General features: G+C 45.8%; 1 protein-coding gene across 1 annotated transcript in view; it reads left to right on the top strand.

The window, feature by feature from the left end:
* RTTN (rotatin) overlaps positions 1-19705 on the top strand; it is a 105987-nt gene that overhangs the window by 52313 nt on the left and 33969 nt on the right. Inside the window, exons 27-32 of the mRNA XM_036244541.1 lie at positions 1216-1344; positions 5490-5600; positions 7486-7644; positions 8629-8700; positions 14792-14981; positions 16679-16770. Coding sequence (XP_036100434.1) covers positions 1216-1344; positions 5490-5600; positions 7486-7644; positions 8629-8700; positions 14792-14981; positions 16679-16770 — 753 coding nt within the window. The remainder of the gene's footprint in view (positions 1-1215; positions 1345-5489; positions 5601-7485; positions 7645-8628; positions 8701-14791; positions 14982-16678; positions 16771-19705) is intronic.

Below are 19705 nucleotides of genomic sequence, written 5' to 3'. Positions count from 1 at the left end.
TATTTTCTCCCTGGGTGTTGAGCGGTGGACTGCACTCGGGCTTCACGTACTAACCATGCGTCCTTGTTGCCGGGCGCAGAGGGAAGGCTTAACGTTCCACCTCTCACTGCGCTCTATTGAAGCTTCTCAGTCAGTTCAAGAAAAACCAGATTTAGGAAGTTTTCGTCTAGTCCTAGTTGCAAGAGCTGTTGTTGTTTTTTTTAAATCATAAATGTATATTGCTTATTCTCTATTTTTTAAGGTAATCATGATTCTTTTCTTCTGTAGTCCATTTAAGATGATGAAATATATTGATTGATCTTAAATGTTAGCCTTGAGTTTCTAGAAAAATTCTAACTAGGTTGTGTGATATATTATTTCTTTTATAATGTTAACAGATTTAATTGGTTAATGTTTTAAATACTATTCTACCTATTTTCTTATGAAAAGTTTTAGAATTATTGCATCTTCCTTCTTACGAAACTCTTCTCAGGCTTTAATATCCGAATCATCGCGTCCTTATGTGTGTAATTTTCTTTTTCTTAAGTAACTTTTTCCCCATATTTGGAGTAGTTTGAGTTGATGTCCTTAAATGTTTAGTAAGCTTCTTTAATGCTTTGAAAATATAATTCTGTCTAGAAGCCTCTAATTTATAGCATCATTTGTAATGTGAAGGGCAGATCCCTTTGGACAAGAAACACTTTGTTACTGATAGAAGCGTGTCAGACTCCTCAGATACGTGGGGAAAAGAGTTGACAGCTAATGATTGAAATAAACATACTTAAATGTAAAACAGAAATCAGATTGCTCAGAAGTGGGGAAAATGCTCACTTACATTTAAACCATAATTCTAGAAAATCTAGCCTAACCCTAGTAGTCAGTGAGAGTTTTATGTCGCTAGTAATTTCTAAGTGTGCTTTCTGCAGGATGTTTATAAACTGTTTTACTTAAAGGATATCAAACATTTGAAGAATGTTACACACATGTTCTAAATCACAAAAATATTTTAGGAGGACACATCACATTCTTTGTATAAGTTCCAACGGAAAAACATTTTAAACTAACAGTATTTGTTTTAACTGTGATAAAATTTACTATCTTAACCATTTTCAAATCTGAATTGAGAATATTACTACACTTTATGTGCTTAGGATTCAATTCAGTAGCAAGTGATGTTTTTAGCCTTACTTATCGCTCAGTAAAGCTGCTGAGAAATCACTTACTCTTGTTTTCCAGGTCATCACTTCTTTTTATGTGGAACGTGGGGGAAATGCCATGTCTTTCATGGGAAAAGGTGTCACCAAGAGCACGATCCTTTGCTTGCTTCACCTGTCTCACGAGATGATGGCCCAGGCCCAGAGCTCGGTGAGAGCGCCGGCGCCGCCTGAGCCGCTGCTGGACGGGGCGCGCAGAGCCTTTACCTTCACTGTGCAGAGCCTTTACCTTCACTGTGCAGTGCAGCGCAGAGCCTTTACCTTCACCGTGCAGTGCAGTGCAGTGCATAGCCTTTACCTCCACTGTGCAGTGCAGTGCGTTTGAGCCTTTACTTCCACTGTGCAGAGCAGTACAGAGCCTTTACCTTCACTGTGCAGTGCAGTGCATAGCCTTTACCTTCACTGTGCAGTGCAGTGCATTTGAGCCTTTACTTCCACTGTGCAGAGCAGTGCAGAGCCTTTACCTTCACTGTGCAGAGCCTTTACCTTCACCGTGCAGTGCAGTGCATAGCCTTTACCTTCACTGTGCAGTGCAGTGCAGTGCAGAGCCTTTACCTTCACTGTGCAGTGCAGCGCAGAGCCTTTACCTTCACTGTGCAGAGCCTTTACCTTCACTGTGCAGTGCAGTGCATAGCCTTTACCTTCACTGTGCAGTGCAGTGCAGCGCAGAGCCTTTACCTTCACTGTGCAGTGCAGCGCAGAGCCTTTACCTTCACTGTGCAGTGCAGTGCATAGCCTTTACCTTCACTGTGCAGTGCAGTGCAGTGCAGAGCCTTTACCTTCACCGTGCAGTGCAGCGCAGAGCCTTTACCTTCACTGTGCAGTGCAGTGCAGTGCAGAGCCTTTACCTTCACCGTGCAGTGCAGTGCAGAGCCTTTACCTTCACTGTGCAGAGCCTTTACCTTCACTGTGCAGTGCAGTGCAGTGCAGAGCCTTTACCTTCACTGTGCAGTGCAGCGCAGAGCCTTTACCTTCACCGTGCAGTGCAGCGCAGAGCCTTTACCTTCACTGTGCAGAGCCTTTACCTTCACTGTGCAGTGCAGTGCAGAGCCTTTACCTTCACTGTGCAGAGCCTTTACCTTCACTGTGCAGTGCAGTGCAGTGCATAGCCTTTACCTTCACCGTGCAGTGCAGCGCAGAGCCTTTACCTTCACTGTGCAGTGCAGTGCAGAGCCTTTACCTTCACTGTGCAGAGCCTTTACCTTCACTGTGCAGTGCAGTGCAGTGCAGAGCCTTTACCTTCACTGTGCAGTGCAGCGCAGAGCCTTTACCTTCACCGTGCAGTGCAGCACAGAGCCTTTACCTTCACCGTGCAGTGCAGTGCAGAGCCTTTACCTTCACTGTGCAGAGCCTTTACCTTCACTGTGCAGAGCCTTTACCTTCACTGTGCAGTGCAGTGCAGTGCAGAGCCTTTACCTTCACTGTGCAGTGCAGCGCAGAGCCTTTACCTTCACCGTGCAGTGCAGCACAGAGCCTTTACCTTCACCGTGCAGTGCAGCACAGAGCCTTTACCTTCACCGTGCAGTGCAGTGCAGAGCCTTTACCTTCACTGTGCAGAGCCTTTACCTTCACTGTGCAGTGCAGTGCAGTGCAGAGCCTTTACCTTCACCGTGCAGTGCAGCGCAGAGCCTTTACCTTCACCATGCAGTGCAGCGCAGAGCCTTTACCTTCACTGTGCAGTGCAGTGCAGTGCAGAGCCTTTACCTTCACCGTGCAGTGCAGTGCAGAGCCTTTACCTTCACTGTGCAGAGCCTTTACCTTCACTGTGCAGTGCAGTGCAGTGCAGAGCCTTTACCTTCACTGTGCAGTGCAGCGCAGAGCCTTTACCTTCACCGTGCAGTGCAGCGCAGAGCCTTTACCTTCACTGTGCAGAGCCTTTACCTTCACTGTGCAGTGCAGTGCAGAGCCTTTACCTTCACCGTGCAGTGCAGTGCAGAGCCTTTACCTTCACTGTGCAGAGCCTTTACCTTCACTGTGCAGTGCAGCACAGAGCCTTTACCTTCACTGTGCAGTGCAGTGCAGAGCCTTTACCTTCACTGTGCAGAGCCTTTACCTTCACTGTGCAGTGCAGTGCAGTGCATAGCCTTTACCTTCACCGTGCAGTGCAGCGCAGAGCCTTTACCTTCACTGTGCAGTGCAGCGCAGAGCCTTTACCTTCACTGTGCAGAGCCTTTACCTTCACTGTGCAGTGCAGTGCAGTGCAGAGCCTTTACCTTCACTGTGCAGTGCAGCGCAGAGCCTTTACCTTCACTGTGCAGAGCCTTTACCTTCACTGTGCAGTGCAGTGCAGTGCAGAGCCTTTACCTTCACCGTGCAGTGCAGCGCAGAGCCTTTACCTTCACCGTGCAGTGCAGCGCAGAGCCTTTACCTTCACTGTGCAGAGCCTTTACCTTCACTGTGCAGTGCAGTGCAGTGCAGAGCCTTTACCTTCACTGTGCAGTGCAGCGCAGAGCCTTTACCTTCACCGTGCAGTGCAGCGCAGAGCCTTTACCTTCACTGTGCAGAGCCTTTACCTTCACTGTGCAGTGCAGTGCAGAGCCTTTACCTTCACCGTGCAGTGCAGTGCAGAGCCTTTACCTTCACTGTGCAGAGCCTTTACCTTCACTGTGCAGTGCAGCACAGAGCCTTTACCTTCACCGTGCAGTGCAGTGCAGAGCCTTTACCTTCACTGTGCAGTGCAGTGCAGAGCCTTTACCTTCACTGTGCAGAGCCTTTACCTTCACTGTGCAGTGCAGTGCAGTGCATAGCCTTTACCTTCACCGTGCAGTGCAGCGCAGAGCCTTTACCTTCACTGTGCAGTGCAGCGCAGAGCCTTTACCTTCACTGTGCAGAGCCTTTACCTTCACTGTGCAGTGCAGTGCAGTGCAGAGCCTTTACCTTCACCGTGCAGTGCAGCGCAGAGCCTTTACCTTCACCGTGCAGTGCAGCGCAGAGCCTTTACCTTCACTGTGCAGAGCCTTTACCTTCACTGTGCAGTGCAGTGCAGTGCAGAGCCTTTACCTTCACTGTGCAGTGCAGCGCAGAGCCTTTACCTTCACCGTGCAGTGCAGTGCAGAGCCTTTACCTTCACTGTGCAGAGCCTTTACCTTCACTGTGCAGAGCCTTTACCTTCACTGTGCAGTGCAGTGCAGTGCAGAGCCTTTACCTTCACCGTGCAGTGCAGCGCAGAGCCTTTACCTTCACTGTGCAGTGCAGTGCAGAGCCTTTACCTTCACTGTGCAGAGCCTTTACCTTCACTGTGCAGTGCAGTGCAGTGCAGAGCCTTTACCTTCACTGTGCAGTGCAGTGCAGTGCAGAGCCTTTACCTTCACTGTGCAGAGCCTTTACCTTCACTGTGCAGTGCAGTGCAGTGCAGAGCCTTTACCTTCACTGTGCAGTGCAGTGCAGCGCAGAGCCTTTACCTTCACCGTGCAGTGCAGCACAGAGCCTTTACCTTCACTGTGCAGTGCAGTGCAGTGCAGAGCCTTTACCTTCACCGTGCAGTGCAGCGCAGAGCCTTTACCTTCACTGTGCAGTGCAGTGCAGAGCCTTTACCTTCACTGTGCAGAGCCTTTACCTTCACTGTGCAGAGCCTTTACCTTCACTGTGCAGTGCAGTGCAGAGCCTTTACCTTCACTGTGCAGAGCCTTTACCTTCACTGTGCAGAGCCTTTACCTTCACTGTGCAGTGCAGTGCAGAGCCTTTACCTTCACTGTGCAGAGCCTTCACCTTCACTGTGCAGTGCAGTGCAGTGCAGAGCCTTTACCTTCACTGTGCAGTGCAGCGCAGAGCCTTTACCTTCACCGTGCAGTGCAGCGCAGAGCCTTTACCTTCACTGTGCAGTGCAGTGCAGAGCCTTCACCGTCACTGTGCAGTGCAGCACCTTTACCTTCACTGTGCAGTGCAGTGCAGAGCCTTTACCTTCACTGTGCAGTGCAGTGCAGCGCCTTCACCTTCACTGTGTGCAAATGCCTTTCCACTTTCTTTCTCGGAGACAAAAATGAGTTTTGACTAAGATCTTCTTAGAAGTTGCATGTTACACAAATCTGAATTTTATTTGAAATTTATTTTGATTGAAATCTGCATTATAGACTACATTGTTTCTAAATCATGGGGAAAATAGCTGTTCTGAAGGAAAATTGTGTATTTAACTTTTTAAGGTGAAGCTAGTATTTTTGTTTTGGATAAATAATGAATTAAAACAAAGTCTTAAGTACATTTTTATATTGTTTATTAAAATTCAGAGTTATTTAAACTCCCTCTGTTTTGGTCTTAAGGGCTTACCTGGTATGTTTCTGCTCCCTTTTCCTTACTTAGGAGTGGCTGTCACTGTGGTTCCTACCGCTGGGCGGCCACAGGGAGGAGCAGTGTCCTGTGCAGCAGGGACTGGCCTGGCTGATCCCCCTGTGGGTTGACCGAGACCCAGAGGTCAGTGTGAAGACAGCTGAGTTTATTATGGGTAGATAACAAAACAGATGAAACAGAACATGTGATCTCTGTGTTCCTAGTTTCCAAAATGAGATCATTTTAGTGACTACACCTGAGGCTTTATTTAATCCCGTTGTAGCTGGGGCTGTCAGAGCAAAATACTGTACCATAGACGGGGGTGGGGGGTGGGTGGGCAGCCTCGGAGAGCACAGTTTTCTCTTTCGCGGGCCTGCAGGCTGAAGTCCCAGAAGAAGACGCTGAGGTGGCTGGGCTCTGGTGATGGCCCTTTCTCGCCTTAGATGGCCCCTTCTCAGCAGACCAGGACCCACCCCTACGACCCCGTTGAACTTCTATGGCCTCTAAAACCCTGTCCTCAAATAGTCCCCTGATAGCAGTTGTGGCTTCAGTGTGCGGTTTCAGTTCACAGCACCCCGTCTTCAGTCACACTCATTAGGGTACAGATTAAAAAGAGAAAAACAAAGACTATAGCATCTACAACTTTTAGAAAGAACAGTGGACATGATTGGAAAAGCCCAGCCATTTTCAACTGGTTTAGAAGGGCAGCTGCCAGGTGGCGCTTGAGTGCCCGTGGAGGGAACAGCCCCACCGCAGGGCACGCACAGCAGGCACAGGGAACCAGCGCCAGTCAGTGCCCGTGGAGGGAACAGCCCCACCGCAGGGCGCGCAGCAGGCGCAGGGAACCAGCACCAGTCAGTGCCCGTGGAGGGAACAGCCCCACCGCAGGGCGCGCAGCAGGCGCAGGGAACCAGCGGCAGTCAGTGCCCGTGGAGGGAACAGCCCCACCGCAGGGCGCGCGCAGCAGGCGCAGGGAACCAGCGGCAGTCAGTGCCCGTGGAGGGAACAGCCCCACCGCAGGGCGCGCGCAGCAGGCGCAGGGAACCAGCGGCAGTCAGTGCCCGTGGAGGGAACAGCCCCACCGCAGGGCGCGCGCAGCAGGCGCAGGGACAGCGCCAGTCAGCGTCATGACACCCGTCACCTCCAGCGGTGTCCTGCCGTCTCGCTGTCTCTTGGTTTGTTCGTGGAATTCTATGATCTGCTCTTAGCCAACGTTTCAGTCTATGATACAGTACAATTAACTATACACACCGTCCATTAATTTCAAGCAAGAAATGATTATATTCTATTAAAAAGAAACCTTTTTAACAGAGCTATTATTTAATCTGAACCTAGAGGCGACGTGGTTTAGATGCATTAAACTTGGACTTCTTCCAAGATTTTCCCATGAACTTATAGCTTGACTATATCATGACTACATGTTCTTGTTACCTTGCAGTTATCAGTGAAACCTATTTAGGGATCAGCCGTCCCCCAACATGCTGGCCCGAGCAGCTGTAGGGCTGGGGAAAACCTGTTACACCACAGCAGTCTTATGTGAAACATTAAAAATGTTATTTTGGAGAAAATATTAAATGTCTTATCAAAATAATTCCAATACTTTTAGAAAAGAAGTTTCAAAAAAGTTAAAACCATTTATTTGGAAGAAACACTAAGGAATGTAAAACAGAACAGTAGGTAGTCTCTTTAAAAATGAGGAATAACCAGGAATTGATTCATCAGAGATAGGTAAGTGCCCCGTGCTCTCCCTAGGAAAAGTCTCGTGAGCTACATTTTTATTCTACTTTATACCTGGTCTTGTCTTCTTGTGACATCTGCTTTAATTTAACATGTTCGATGTCATCGCCGTCTTGAACTGTGGCCCAGGGCTCTGTTCACTCACACACTTGCAGGGCACCGTGTCCAGTCAGTGTCTGCAGGGTCGTCAGGACAGCGTTGCAGAGCGTGGTCCTGTGTGTGCCAGAGAAACAGAATCTGTGCCAGGGAGTCGGATTCTGTGGTGCGATAACCTCTTCTTTACCTTGGACAGGTGAGGTTCACTGCGCTGGGACTAGGATCAGCACTGACCACCCTGGAATCGGGCTGCGTGGCCCTGGCCAGCAGCTGTCAGAACATTTCTGGCGGGCTCTGGGGGACCGTGGTGAACATCCTCCTGGACCAGTGGGAATGCAGCATGGTGCGCAGGGAGGTAGGCCTGGGCTAGCGCCGCCCCCTTTCCCTCATGACCACACCTACCCCCCCCCCATGCGCTTGGTGACTGAGGCTGACGGCTTTGTCCTGTGCCTGTACAAACCGACAGCAGACGGTGGCAGAGAATGGAAAAGGGCTAGTCCAGGAACATGGGGACCTTTATTCTGACAGAGCCCAAGCAGGCTGTGGTGTTTCAATGAGCTCTTACTTTATCATACATTGAAAAGGGTCACAGAAAAAAGTGCTTTTATATCACCTAAGTGTTTAGGGGGTCTCTAATGTTTATAAGCTTTTGTTAAGGGGCTGTCCAAATACTCTATAGTGTTGTTATTTTTAATTTCTGCTTTTATCAAAGTGATAATTGGTGCAGATAGTTTTAGAAATCGCGCTCAGGAGCATATGAGGAGAACAGCAGCTCCTGGCTCACCGGCAGCCTGTCCTAGTCCCAGACCCAAAGGCCGTGTCTGTGCTGACGTCCCGCCGGCAGGTCCTGCTGGTCCTCGCGGCTGCCCAGTGTTAACGATCAGCTCTTTGACTTGCAGTTGAGATGGCTGAGAATTTCATTCTGTGGATCCCTCCGTGACCCTTGTCAAGTCAGCAAACTTCTGCCGAGAGGAGCTTGCATGAGAGGCAGAAAGATGGGGCGAGGGTGTGTGGTGCGTGTGTGCACGAGTGTGCGTGTGTTCAGCTGATAGAAACGTGGAAATATATCTTCTAAGTGCTATCAGAACAGTTTATATTTTACAGGTCATTTTTAAAAAAAAATAAAATTCTGAAATAGGAAAATATATATTTTCTGATGAAATGATTTCATCTACTGTTAGATCGTCACCTAACAAGAAATGCACTTGACGTTTCTCGTGATGACCTGTCAGCATGTGCAACGGACCAGTGATACATTTTTTGTTATTCAGTTGCGGTATGTTGTTATTTCAGAGGTGACAACAAGGTGGCAGTATTGACTTATCCCTTCAAATTTCAGGCTGCGTTCATTCTTCAGAATCTCCTTGTAATTCCGATGCCGTCGGTGATTATGAAGGATTACACTTGGCAGGTGGGTGACTTTAAACAATTATCAACCTAATAGATATTTGAGATTAATTGATCATAAAGTTTCAGCATATATATATTTCATTACTGATGAAATTTCATACAAGGCAACAGGATCTTTCTTAAAAGAAAATGTAGAAATTTTCTTGTGCTCGATCAGATTCTGTTCCATAATTATAAAGTAATTTTATTACTATTTTTTTTTAATCTTCACCTGAGGAAATTTAAAAAAAAAATTTTTTTTTCTTTATTGATTTTTAGAGAGAGAGGAAGGGAGAAGGAGAGAGATAGAAACATCAATGAGAGAGAACATTGATTGGCTGCCCCCTGCGTGCCTCCCACTGGGGATCAGGCCCACAACCTGGGCATGTGCCCTGACTGGGAATTGAACCAGTGACCTCTTGGTGCAGGGTCTACACTCAGCCACTGAGCCACACTGACCGGGCCCGAGGATATGTTTTTACTGATTAGAGAGAGAGAGAGAGAAACAGCCTGCTGCCTCCCCACTCACCCTAACTGGGAATCAACCCGCAGCCGTTAGGTGTGTGGGACAGCATTCCAACCGCCGAGCCCCTGGCCGGGCTGCAGTGTAAAGTGGCTTTGAACCGACATGAGAGCTAACACGGGGTTCACTCGGCACGGGTGGCCAGTCGTCGTGTCTGTCGGCTTCTTTTATCTGAAATGGCTGCTGAATGTGTAACAGTTGTGACCGGAGCATTTTTGAGGAGTGCGGCCTATTTACTTGCCGTAATATTCTTTAATTAGGTGTGTCTGTTCTCTCGTGAGTCGCTTTAGGTTACGTCTTAGGTGACGTATCTTTGACAGGACGGCTGGGGCTGTGCATGGCCCCAGAGCAGTTTTGTCAGCAGACGTGCCTCGCCGTCCGTCACGGTGATGCTGGCTTTGCTCACTCGGTGAGGTCAGGTTTGCCTGTTTATTCACTGTGGAGTCGGTGTTCCCTTGTGCAGGGAGGTCCTTAGACTGTGAGTATCTGTTTCTCATCAAGTTTCCGCCACTAGTTTTAACTTCTACTTGAGATTCTTGTCTGAAGCAGTTATTACAGAACAGTTGCCAAGAGGTGATCTTCTGATCCATCATTTTCTGCGCTTATTACATCTCACTGTGAGGAAGGGCTTTCCTCTCTTCCCCATTTATTTATTTATTCACTTACAGAGACTTGCACCAGTATGGACTCCAGGAAACAGTTTGTTTCAGGGGTTATAATCTCTTTCTGTCATTATTTATTTAGATGTTTAAATTGTTCCAGTTTTGGCCAGAGGGAGGGGCCCTTCATGGAGAATCTGTGTCCTTCCCACGCGTCTCCACCAGTGTCTGAGCACGTCCTCACTTTCTGGTGCAGCCAGATGTTCTAGACTTTTCCAGCCCCAGCCTGCAATCAGACCCGCCCAGAGAGCCCTGATTCCTGTGGGTGGAGCTTGGGGCTCTGGATACGCTCGTTGTCCTGGGCGTGGGGATGAGGGTGTCACTGCTTGGATGCGCTCAGTGGACACGGCTGTGAACTGTCTGCATACGTGTTTGCGTGCGTTTTAGATAGTGGGCCATTTCTAGTGGTTGTATAGATCATTTCCATAGGCGACGTGATAATTATCAGTGCACATTCTTCGTCTTTTAGTGTATTCATTCCAAGTCGTTGTGAGTATTGATTTCACAAAGTAGTGAGTACTTAGTATTAGAGAAGCAACATCATTTTAACTATATTCATAATTTATATGTAGTTAAGAATTTCTTAGGTAATTGAGGGTCATTTTTTCCAATCTCTGGATTGCATGATAGCATTTTAAAATTTTGTTATATATCAAAATATTTCTTTCTTTTTGGGAAAATATTCTTTCTTCTTCTTAAGTGTTTATTTTGTCGCACTTCCTTTTGAACCAGAGCTCATGGGTGTGTTAGCACTCTGACACTGGCACGAACTGTGTTTGAATATTAATAGTACAGCTTATTGCATCCTTGAGAACAGTATTTTCACATTAATTGGAGTGTTCCATGACACAGTTGTTTCTTTGCAACCTCTCTGTAATGGCAGCTATGATTTGAAGGGTTTCCTTGCTTGCGTACTGTCCTTCCGCACTCCCCTGGCAGCCCTGCAGGCGACCTGGCCCGGCCCTCACCCAGGGCAGGCCGGAAGGATGCGGACGCCTCGAGGCAGAACAGGTGCACGGTGCTGATTTCCCCAGGGTGCCAGCACCGTCAGTTACTGGGGGACCTGTGGAGCGAGCCTGGCCTGTGCACGGAAGGCTTTGCTGTTCTGGCCCCCGCACCTCAGGCGTCTGGGAAGCCTGCGTCAGACCCTGTTGTGCCTGCTGGGCTGGGCGGCAGTGAGGCTCTGTGGTCACTGTCCATTGCCCCTAGGAAGTTTGGGCCAGGGGAGAATGTGGACTCAGGCTTAATGCTTAGCTGACATCAAATCGAAAACAAATAATGCTTATGTAATGTGTACATATTCCAGATCAGTTGGTTTTATTTGAGAAGTTAAAAACATTGTGAATGAATTGTTTGAATTTTTCAAAGAAATGACTTTTTCAAGTAATAAATACACGTGGTTAAAAAAGCTAATAGAGCTTATAATGAAATTCACTACCCCTCTCCATTCACAGAGACAGCTTTACCTCCTACTGATTTTAACTCTTTGGCATGTTTGCAGTAATGTGTCTGTTCCTGTGCTAGGTCGATGCCTAGGACTTAGCTCATTTGAACAGTCTCCTCCGATACAGTTGTATTACTGCTCTTCCTTCCTCCTCTGGTCGCCTGGCGGTTTCCGGTCCTGTTGCCTGTGGGTGACGTGTCTGGGCTCCATTCAGTAGGCAAGAAGATGTGGCTAAGATGTTCCTGTCCTTCCACTGGTTGCTCCTCCCTACTTATATTGCTAATCTTTGCCAGTTTTATCTTTACTTTTACTTTGTGAAGGTTGACTACGTTTATATTCTGTTCTGCAGCCTCCATTGATCAATGTAGGCCGATTCTACAAAGTAAATAATTCACTGCAGATCCACTCATTGGGCTGTGGTTACACCTTCTTATCTCTGCCTCCAGGAGCATGACCACTCTGGCATGCAGAGGAGAAGCTGCCTGGGACTTGGGTAGATGTAGATGTGATTTAAAACATTTATTTGGGTGCTTTTTTTTTCCCCCCTTGGAGTTTATTTTTATTTTTGTACTCTGAGTTTATATCATATCTCAAGTTTTTCTAAGCTGTTAATCATCTTTTTATATTTAAGTTAGACTTTTCTTTCCTAGTAATCAGCCTCAAAGTGATTGTACTCTTACCTATAAAACAGTTGTAAGCGTGGTCAACGTCACGAGTTCTTGCGTGTTTGAAAATCTATTTAAATTGCTCTGGATTGATAGTTTGGGCTACTTACCAGATATTAGGTTGACATTGTTCTTCATAATGATTTTGCTTTGTTGTCTTCTAACATCCTGTGCTGCTGATGAGAAGTTGGAGACCATCTGATTTTCACTCTTCACGGCTGACTTTCTCCTCTGCCGTCTCCTCTTTATCGTTGGCTGTCTTTTTTCATTTCTCTTGCTTGACATCCTTTAAGCTCCTTAATTTTAAGATGTAGATGTTCTGTATCTCTTGGCTCTGAGAGTTTTTTTTTCATATTTACTCATTTTTAAAATCATTTTTTCTTTTTTTCTCTTTTATCTTTGCAGAAATTATAGGAGTCACATAGTAGACCTCCTGAATCGGGTTTCTTTGTCTCATCTTGTACATTTCTCTCTCTCAGTGGTTATTTTCTGGGATAGTAAATCTTTGTTCCATAACAGGATTAGTTTAACTTCAGACCCAATAATTTTCACTGAGATTTCCATGCAAAGAAGAAAAGAAAGCACAGGTTCTAAAACTTTATCAGGTAGATTTAATTTTAACTGTATTTCTCTTGTGGCATCATTTATCTTTATTTTATAACTTCTTTCTCTTTTTATGTTGCTAAGAACTAGAGAAAGTAAATTTTAAAATACATTAAGTGAAGATTAAATGTGATTATGTTCCACTTTATCACTATGATGATTATACATAGTTATAGGCTAGCTACTGAAGCCCACATTAGCCACAGGTATAAGTTCTCACTCACCTAGAAAACACTTCTAAGGAAAAGTGGATCTCAGGGGGAGGGTCTTCTGGCGCCGTTCCTTCTCGCTGAGGTCCAGCCCTCGGCTCGGCCTTTACAGAGCACCTGCGCTGGTGTCAGCACGAAGCTTTTTAAGTAAAAATAAATCAATAGAAAGAGTCAGCAGATTCAAGAGCTCTTGAAAGGCTTGTTTTCGACATTTACACAGTTTGCTTCCTTTCACCCGTTGTTGTTATACTTTGTGACTTTTGGACTGTGGTTGTCACTCATCCAGGAAGCACTTCTGTAGACACGATTTTGCAAAAATAAACATTTTGAATACTTTTTTTTTTGGTACGTGTCCCTAGCGGAAACCGAACCCGGGACTCTGGTCCGCAGGCTGATGCTCCAACCGCTGAGCCAAACTGGCCTGGGCACATTTTGAATACTTTTACATAATTTGTGTAATAAAGTATTTTTAAGTTGTTCTGGGTGTTATTGGGAAATATATTTAGAGAAATAGTGTTTGTGCTACTTTAGTAATTTTATTGATTTATTGAGGTTTGTTAGGCAGTTGGAATTAAGCTGGTAAACTTCGCTGAATTGTTTGTAAGTCTCCTGTTAGTTGTTAATTCCTTCCCTCGGGGGCTGGCTTTAAATGGTGATGTTAAGCAACTATTGCAAATCTTTTGTGTATTTGATGTGTTTGGAACATTCAAGGATATTATAACTTGCTTAAAAGATGGAATATTTAGAGCTGTGTTAGAATTGGCAGTGTGGTTATGATGAACACTTTATCCTGGGTAATTAAATAAGATAATGGATGAAAGGGCTGTAGGGCCTGAGATGCACCAGTGCGAGGTGGCCCTGTGCCCTCTGCCCCTGGGTCCCCCTGTGCCCTCTGCCCCTCAGTCCCCGTGCCCCAGACCTCAGAAGTCCAGTCTCATGACCACCGTCTTCTTTCCTCGGGAATGTGTCAGTTGTTCTGCTTGTGGAGAGGGAGCCTACAGTGTTGCGTGGGTTCCCCAGAACACAACTAGGGCACATTTATAGCCACAGAAGGTATTTAATATTGAAGTAAGGTTTAATTTTAATGACAATATCCTTAAAAAGAAGGGTTAAGGGAAATAAATTTATTAATGTAATTATACCTCAGACTCGTGAATTATTTATCTTCCTGGACAGTAAGTTTCAAGATCCGTCTCTCCTCGGCGCTGCGGCACATACAGACCTCACGGTTCACGGTGCGTTTCGAATGTTCTGACCGTGTGGTCCTGTTGGCTCTTAGATTTCTCTTTTCTTTTTTTCTCCCTTGTCTGTTTTAAAATTTTCATGTTATCATTATTTTCCAAAAAATAGAAATATTCATAAACTAATAATGGGATTACTTGGGAGCTTTAAACTAATCCTGTTGCTTAATTTTTGCCATGGGGTATTCCAGGATAAGTAGTGTGTGGCAGAGCAGAAAATCAGTCGAAGTGCAGAGGTTACAGTTGTGTGGTGGCAGGTTCTTCTCAGCCTCCTGGTGGGGAGTGGGTGGGCCTGCGTGGGGTGTTCCCCACGGCAGGTTGGCTCAGCGGGGAGGGGAGGGAGACACCTTTCTCTGTGCATGTTGACGGCCTGTGCATCTTATCTGGCTCCATGGGCACGAAGACCATTGTGAACGTCATTACTTGGGTCCCATTATTTCTGAGATTTTAATACTTACTGTTCTGTGTAGGTTGCAAATTAGCTTTTTGTGTTTATGACTAAAGTATATAATTACTTGGTTCAAGTTGTACCGTTTAATAGAAGAGTGTTAAACTAAATGGCCCCTCGAGACGAGTGGGGCCGTCTGCCCTCAGCGGACTCTTAGGCACTCAGGGCTTGGAGGGTGTGAAGAGATGCCCTAGGTCGGCCGCCCCGAGGGCAGGGCAGGCGGGGGAACCAAGGTCGCATCTGGGGAGTGCGGGAGACCGTGGGGCTTGGTGGAGAAATCCTGATGAATCACTGTCTCTCTCTGTCTCCCTCGTGCCTTAGGGCCCCTGTGTCCATGATGAGGACTCTGGCCTGTCACTCACAGGAAAGCCCGCCCTGCAGGCTCTGCTGCACCACTGCCGTTTCTACCAACATGCCCACCAGATGGCGAGACATTGTCACCTGGGGAGGTACACGTGTGATTTCAGTTGTTCTGCCCCTGATGGTATTTCAGAAGGCAGCGATTTAAATGGTAAGTGTATTGTATTTCTATTTTCATAAAATGTAACACTTTTTAAATTGTTAAAGACCGGTGTGCTTGTTACCAAACATTTGAAAAATAATGACAGGCAAACATGAAAAATTGGTTTCTTGTTTGGTCCCACTACCCAGCTATTACCTTTGTTGCATTAGGGTGTATTTTCTTTCGGTCTCCTGTCTGTGCAGCTTTTGTTGGTTCTACATGATTGCATTCATGGCTTACGTACATTTTTGTATTCCCTTCTGTCCCTAAACGTTGCCTAAGCGTTTTTCTCCATTATAAATTCTTCATGGAAACCATTTTTGAAATCATATAAATGTTTCATAAGCTATTTCGTGCCCTTGAGCAGAGTCTTACAATTTCCTGTTGTCCTGAACTTGAGAAAGAGTCTTTCTAGGGAGTCGGGTGAAGCTTTCCTGCCGCGTGTCCTCATTCGCTCTGCAGTGTGTCCGAAGGTGTGTGTTTCTGACATGTTGCTCATTTGTCGAGACACCTTGCTGAGACTTTTTATTTCTATTTGCAGATTCTCTTGAATTTCCTAAGTATGAGGTCTTAGCACATGTAAATGTAATTGTGTCTTATATTTATTCCTAAAGATTCAATAATAAAAGTAACTTGAATTTTAAAATTAGTTTTAAAGTAATTAAAAAAGATCTTGACGGCCCTGGCCGGTTTGGCTCAGCGGTTAGAGCGTCGGCCTGCGGTCCGGAGAGACCCGGGTTCGGTTCCCGCTAAGGGCATGTACCTCGGTTGCAGTTTGTCCCCGGCCCTGGTCGGTTGTGCGGGTGGCAGCCACTCGATGTGTCCCTTTCACATCGATGTTTCTCTCTCTCTCTGTTCCTCTCTCTCCCTCCCACTCTACCTGAACAAAAAATGGAAAAATGTCCTCTGGTGAGGATAAAAAATAAATTAAAAAAAAGAAAGAAAATAAATCTCATTAAAAAAAAAAAAAGATCTTGACATAATTTCACACTTACAGAAAAGGTACAAGAATTCCCAAGTGTTAACGTTTTATTGCATTGCCCCCCCTGCTGTGTGTGTATGTGTATGTGTATGTGTATGTGTTATGAGTAAAGTTTATTTATGTGCCTGTATATGTGTGTGTGTGTGAGTGTTCTGAGATTTAAGAGTAAATTGCAGACAGGTTTTTTTATCCTGCAATATTTAAGTATAAATTTCTGATTTGCTTTTCTGCTCACTTCTTGGAGGAATTAAGAGGAAGATGACATTTTGAACATTCTAAAGACATGTTCCTAGTAGGAAAGGGGTCCATTTAACCTTTGGGTGTCTTTGGATCTGTGTCACTCAGGCAGGGCCCCGAGCCAGTAGCAGGGACAGCTGCTGTGAGTTTCTCAGAAACGCACCTTCCCAGCCCCGCCTGGTTTGGGGATGGAAGGGTTCCCGCGTGGGGCCCAGGAACTCACTCTGACAAGCTCTGTGCGATTCGTAGGCACGTGACAGTTTGGAAACTGGAGCTCTTGATCCAGCGTGTTGGGTTAAGCTAATGCACAGTCAACTAATTGCATTAACTTTTCTGTGAAACAAGCTTTAATATATAAATTAAGCAAATAAAAACTTGGCGAACTTCTTTTCTTAGTTCTTGATTGATTTCATGTGATGACTGTTTTTCTGTGAATTGTTACAGTACCCAGGAGACTATTCGTGTTGACAGTTTCCTCTTGTCGCAGGGCTGGATGACTCACTGAAGCTTTGGAAGGCCCCGTCTGGAATGTCCAATCAGGATCGAGACCCCAGCTCTCTCTCCACCTCGGAAACGATGGTACTTGCACAGAATCCTACGTGCTTCCTGCAGTCTCTGAAACGGTGACTTTGCATAGTGGAGAGTCTGGTAGGAAGTGTATGGTCTTGTTTGATCACAGCGGCTGGGATCTACTTGCAGCGCTGTCTGAGCAGAAGGGGGTCTGCCCGCTCTTGTCACTACACTGAATGTCCTTTCCGATGGGTTTTCACCCTCCTGTCTCTGTGATGGTACCAGAGCCCTAAAATGTTTACAGTAGTAGTTAGAAGAGAGCAGCCCCCAGCTGACGGATAATGCCTGATTACCCTGACATTGCTTGAGGGCAAGGCGGTTTGGACGCAGTGGACCAGTCCAGTGATTCCAGGTGGTCCTGATGAACAGGTTTCCACACACCGCCTCAGGCAGAAGCTCGTCTTGATTACACGAAATACCCGAAATTCATGGACGCCTGCCTGCCTGCCTGCCTGCCTTTTTTTCCTATTTTCGTTCAAGTCTCTCTGTTCTAAAAAGTTTGACACACTAAGTATTTCTAAATAATAACTGAGATCTAGGTTTCGTTTGTTTTACAAGCATACAGAATCATTTATTCTCAACTGGAAGGTGTCACGCTTGATTGTCAGGTGCTTTGGGAACAGTGACTGTGGTAGGACCGGGGACGGCCGAGGCGCCTGCCCCCGTGCTCCCAGGAGCAGACGTGTGCCATGGGCTCTCACACAGTGCTCATCGGGGCCGCTGCGGCTTCTCCGGACGCTGTACTTTTCGCTCCAGTTTTAAGAGTCTCATTTTTTTCTAGACTGAAAAGAGAAGAGTTGATTTTTAGTGTTAATTGAACCTGTACAGTCGTCCCTTGTTTATCGCGGTGAATCCGTTCCAGGCTCGAGCGGGTGCACCTGGCGTTGAAGGATCCCTGGGCGCTCGAATCCGTAGGCCTCCAGTCCACACGCACAGTAATTTTAATCTTAATTGTAATACACGGTGTATAATTGACTCAGACAGCCGAGCACGCGGTATCATTTTCACTGTCTCCGTCAACTTTGTAATGAATCTATTTAGAAACCGTGATAGAGTAAGCGTGAAAGTCGAGGTGCGAAGTGGCGGGGACGACTGTTTGGAAAAGTGGAACAATAACCCTGGTCCCACTAGATGGCATGCTTTCCTGCCCAGCTAGAAACAGGGCGTGTCTCTGTCTCGAGATGAGAAAACATATGATTAAGTGCAAAAAGAGTTAATTTAGTTCACAGATGGGCAGCAGTAATATGTGCATAAAAGTAAATTCTTCTTTGGTTACCCTGTTTGTTTGAAGGGCTTTCGACTAACCTGGAAATCTTTGTACATTTTTTTAGTTCTTTGCTCATAGTGGGTACCTGGTAAATAATGATTACTCTGATTAACTTTGAACTGTCTTAGCTATTTTGTAGATATCGAGTTGTATACAAAAAAGTCGTAGGCATAAAAAAAAAGGCAAATCAAATGTTTGCATTTCTCAATTTTATAGTAATATATAAATCTTACAGATTAGGATACTAGATTTTCCGAGAAAAACTTTGGAAATATGTTATTTGTTTAATAGTTATTAAAATGGAAGCACCTCTGTTCATGTACAAACCTTTAACTTGTTTGTGTGAGGATGTCACACACACTTTGAGAAACATGTTCCAAGGAAATGTTTTAAAAGAATTTTTATGTATAGTCCTGTGTGAAATTTATTTCCCGGAGTTTCTCCAAAGACTAGTATTATCTGTTAGTATTTTTACAGTCAACTCCTTTCTTTCTTTTTTTTTGAATTCCAAACAGAAGAGTTTGGGCATTGGTGGCTTTTATTTACCAAACTGGGGACTTTTATTCACGGAAGTAGTGTTCGTACCCCAATTCTGCTAATTGTCAGTTTTCCTGACCATGCTAAGATCTTTGTCCCAACAGAAAAATCTGGAGAGTTTATTGATTATATCAGTATTACTTTAGACCTAAGCTCTCAGTACTTAGACCACCTAAAGCTTTCTCAGGAATAAGGAACCGTTGAAATTACAAACGAGTATTAGTTGCATGGATGTAAATCTCGCTAATGAGTTTATCTGGTTATATAATTATTTAGTTGGAAATATCTCGCCAATTTAACAAAAGATGCAGTTTGTTGGTTGTTTTTTTGTTTTTCCATGTTGTCTTTCAAGGAAAGCTTTCTCTCTTGGGTCGGATCATTCCGTCCATTCGGTGCTGATAACCCCACGTGAGGGGCTGAGGGGTGTGACCCACCAGACGTCAGTTCAGCCTGTGGTGCGGGGGGAGCGGGACTTGTCTGTTTGGTAAAACGCACGTTGAGTAAGGGTGTCGCTTCCCCTCGGGGTGCTGCCCTGGAGAACAAGCCTGTTCAGAGGTGGCTTCTGTCCGATTCCGTCCCTGTCCCCAGGCAGTGGTTGTTTTTATCCTGAAATCATGTTTCTAGTCCTCAGAAATATCCAAACTAGATAAGTGTTTATGTTTAGTACATACCAGCATGTTGCAAGAGCTTTATGACCAGAATTTGGTCTTTAAAAAAAAAATGTAGAAGAGAACAGTGGAAGAAAATGAGGATTGTATTACGAGAAAAGACAGGATACAAACCTACTCACATTTTTAAAACACGGGGAAAGATACGGTATGAAAAGCTGCTGAGAGATTTTAGACGGGTTAGCCAAGAGAGCCGAGCCCTTTTCTGGATGTGAAGAAAGAAGACGTGATAGCTGTGAAGATACAGCCAGGTATTTCAGCAGAGGGAAACGGGTGAGATCTCCGGTCGGCAGAGCAGCGGGCTTCGCACTTGTTGGGTGACAGTGGAAGGGTCCTGCCCAGATGGAGAGCAGGCCGAGGACCTCGCTGTGGGCGTTTGGACGGGGGGTCAGTGGCAGGGTGTCCCCGCCCTGCATGGAGACCTGGCAAGCTGGGGGAGACGGCAGTTTTCGTGACAGTAGAGAGACAAAAC

The sequence above is a fragment of the Molossus molossus genome, unplaced genomic scaffold, assembly GCF_014108415.1.
Source record: "Molossus molossus isolate mMolMol1 unplaced genomic scaffold, mMolMol1.p scaffold_m16_p_6, whole genome shotgun sequence".
NCBI classification, from domain to species: Eukaryota; Metazoa; Chordata; class Mammalia; order Chiroptera; family Molossidae; genus Molossus; species Molossus molossus.
The sequence above is the reverse complement of the archived record's forward strand: the minus strand, read 5'-3'. Positions and strand labels throughout refer to the sequence as shown.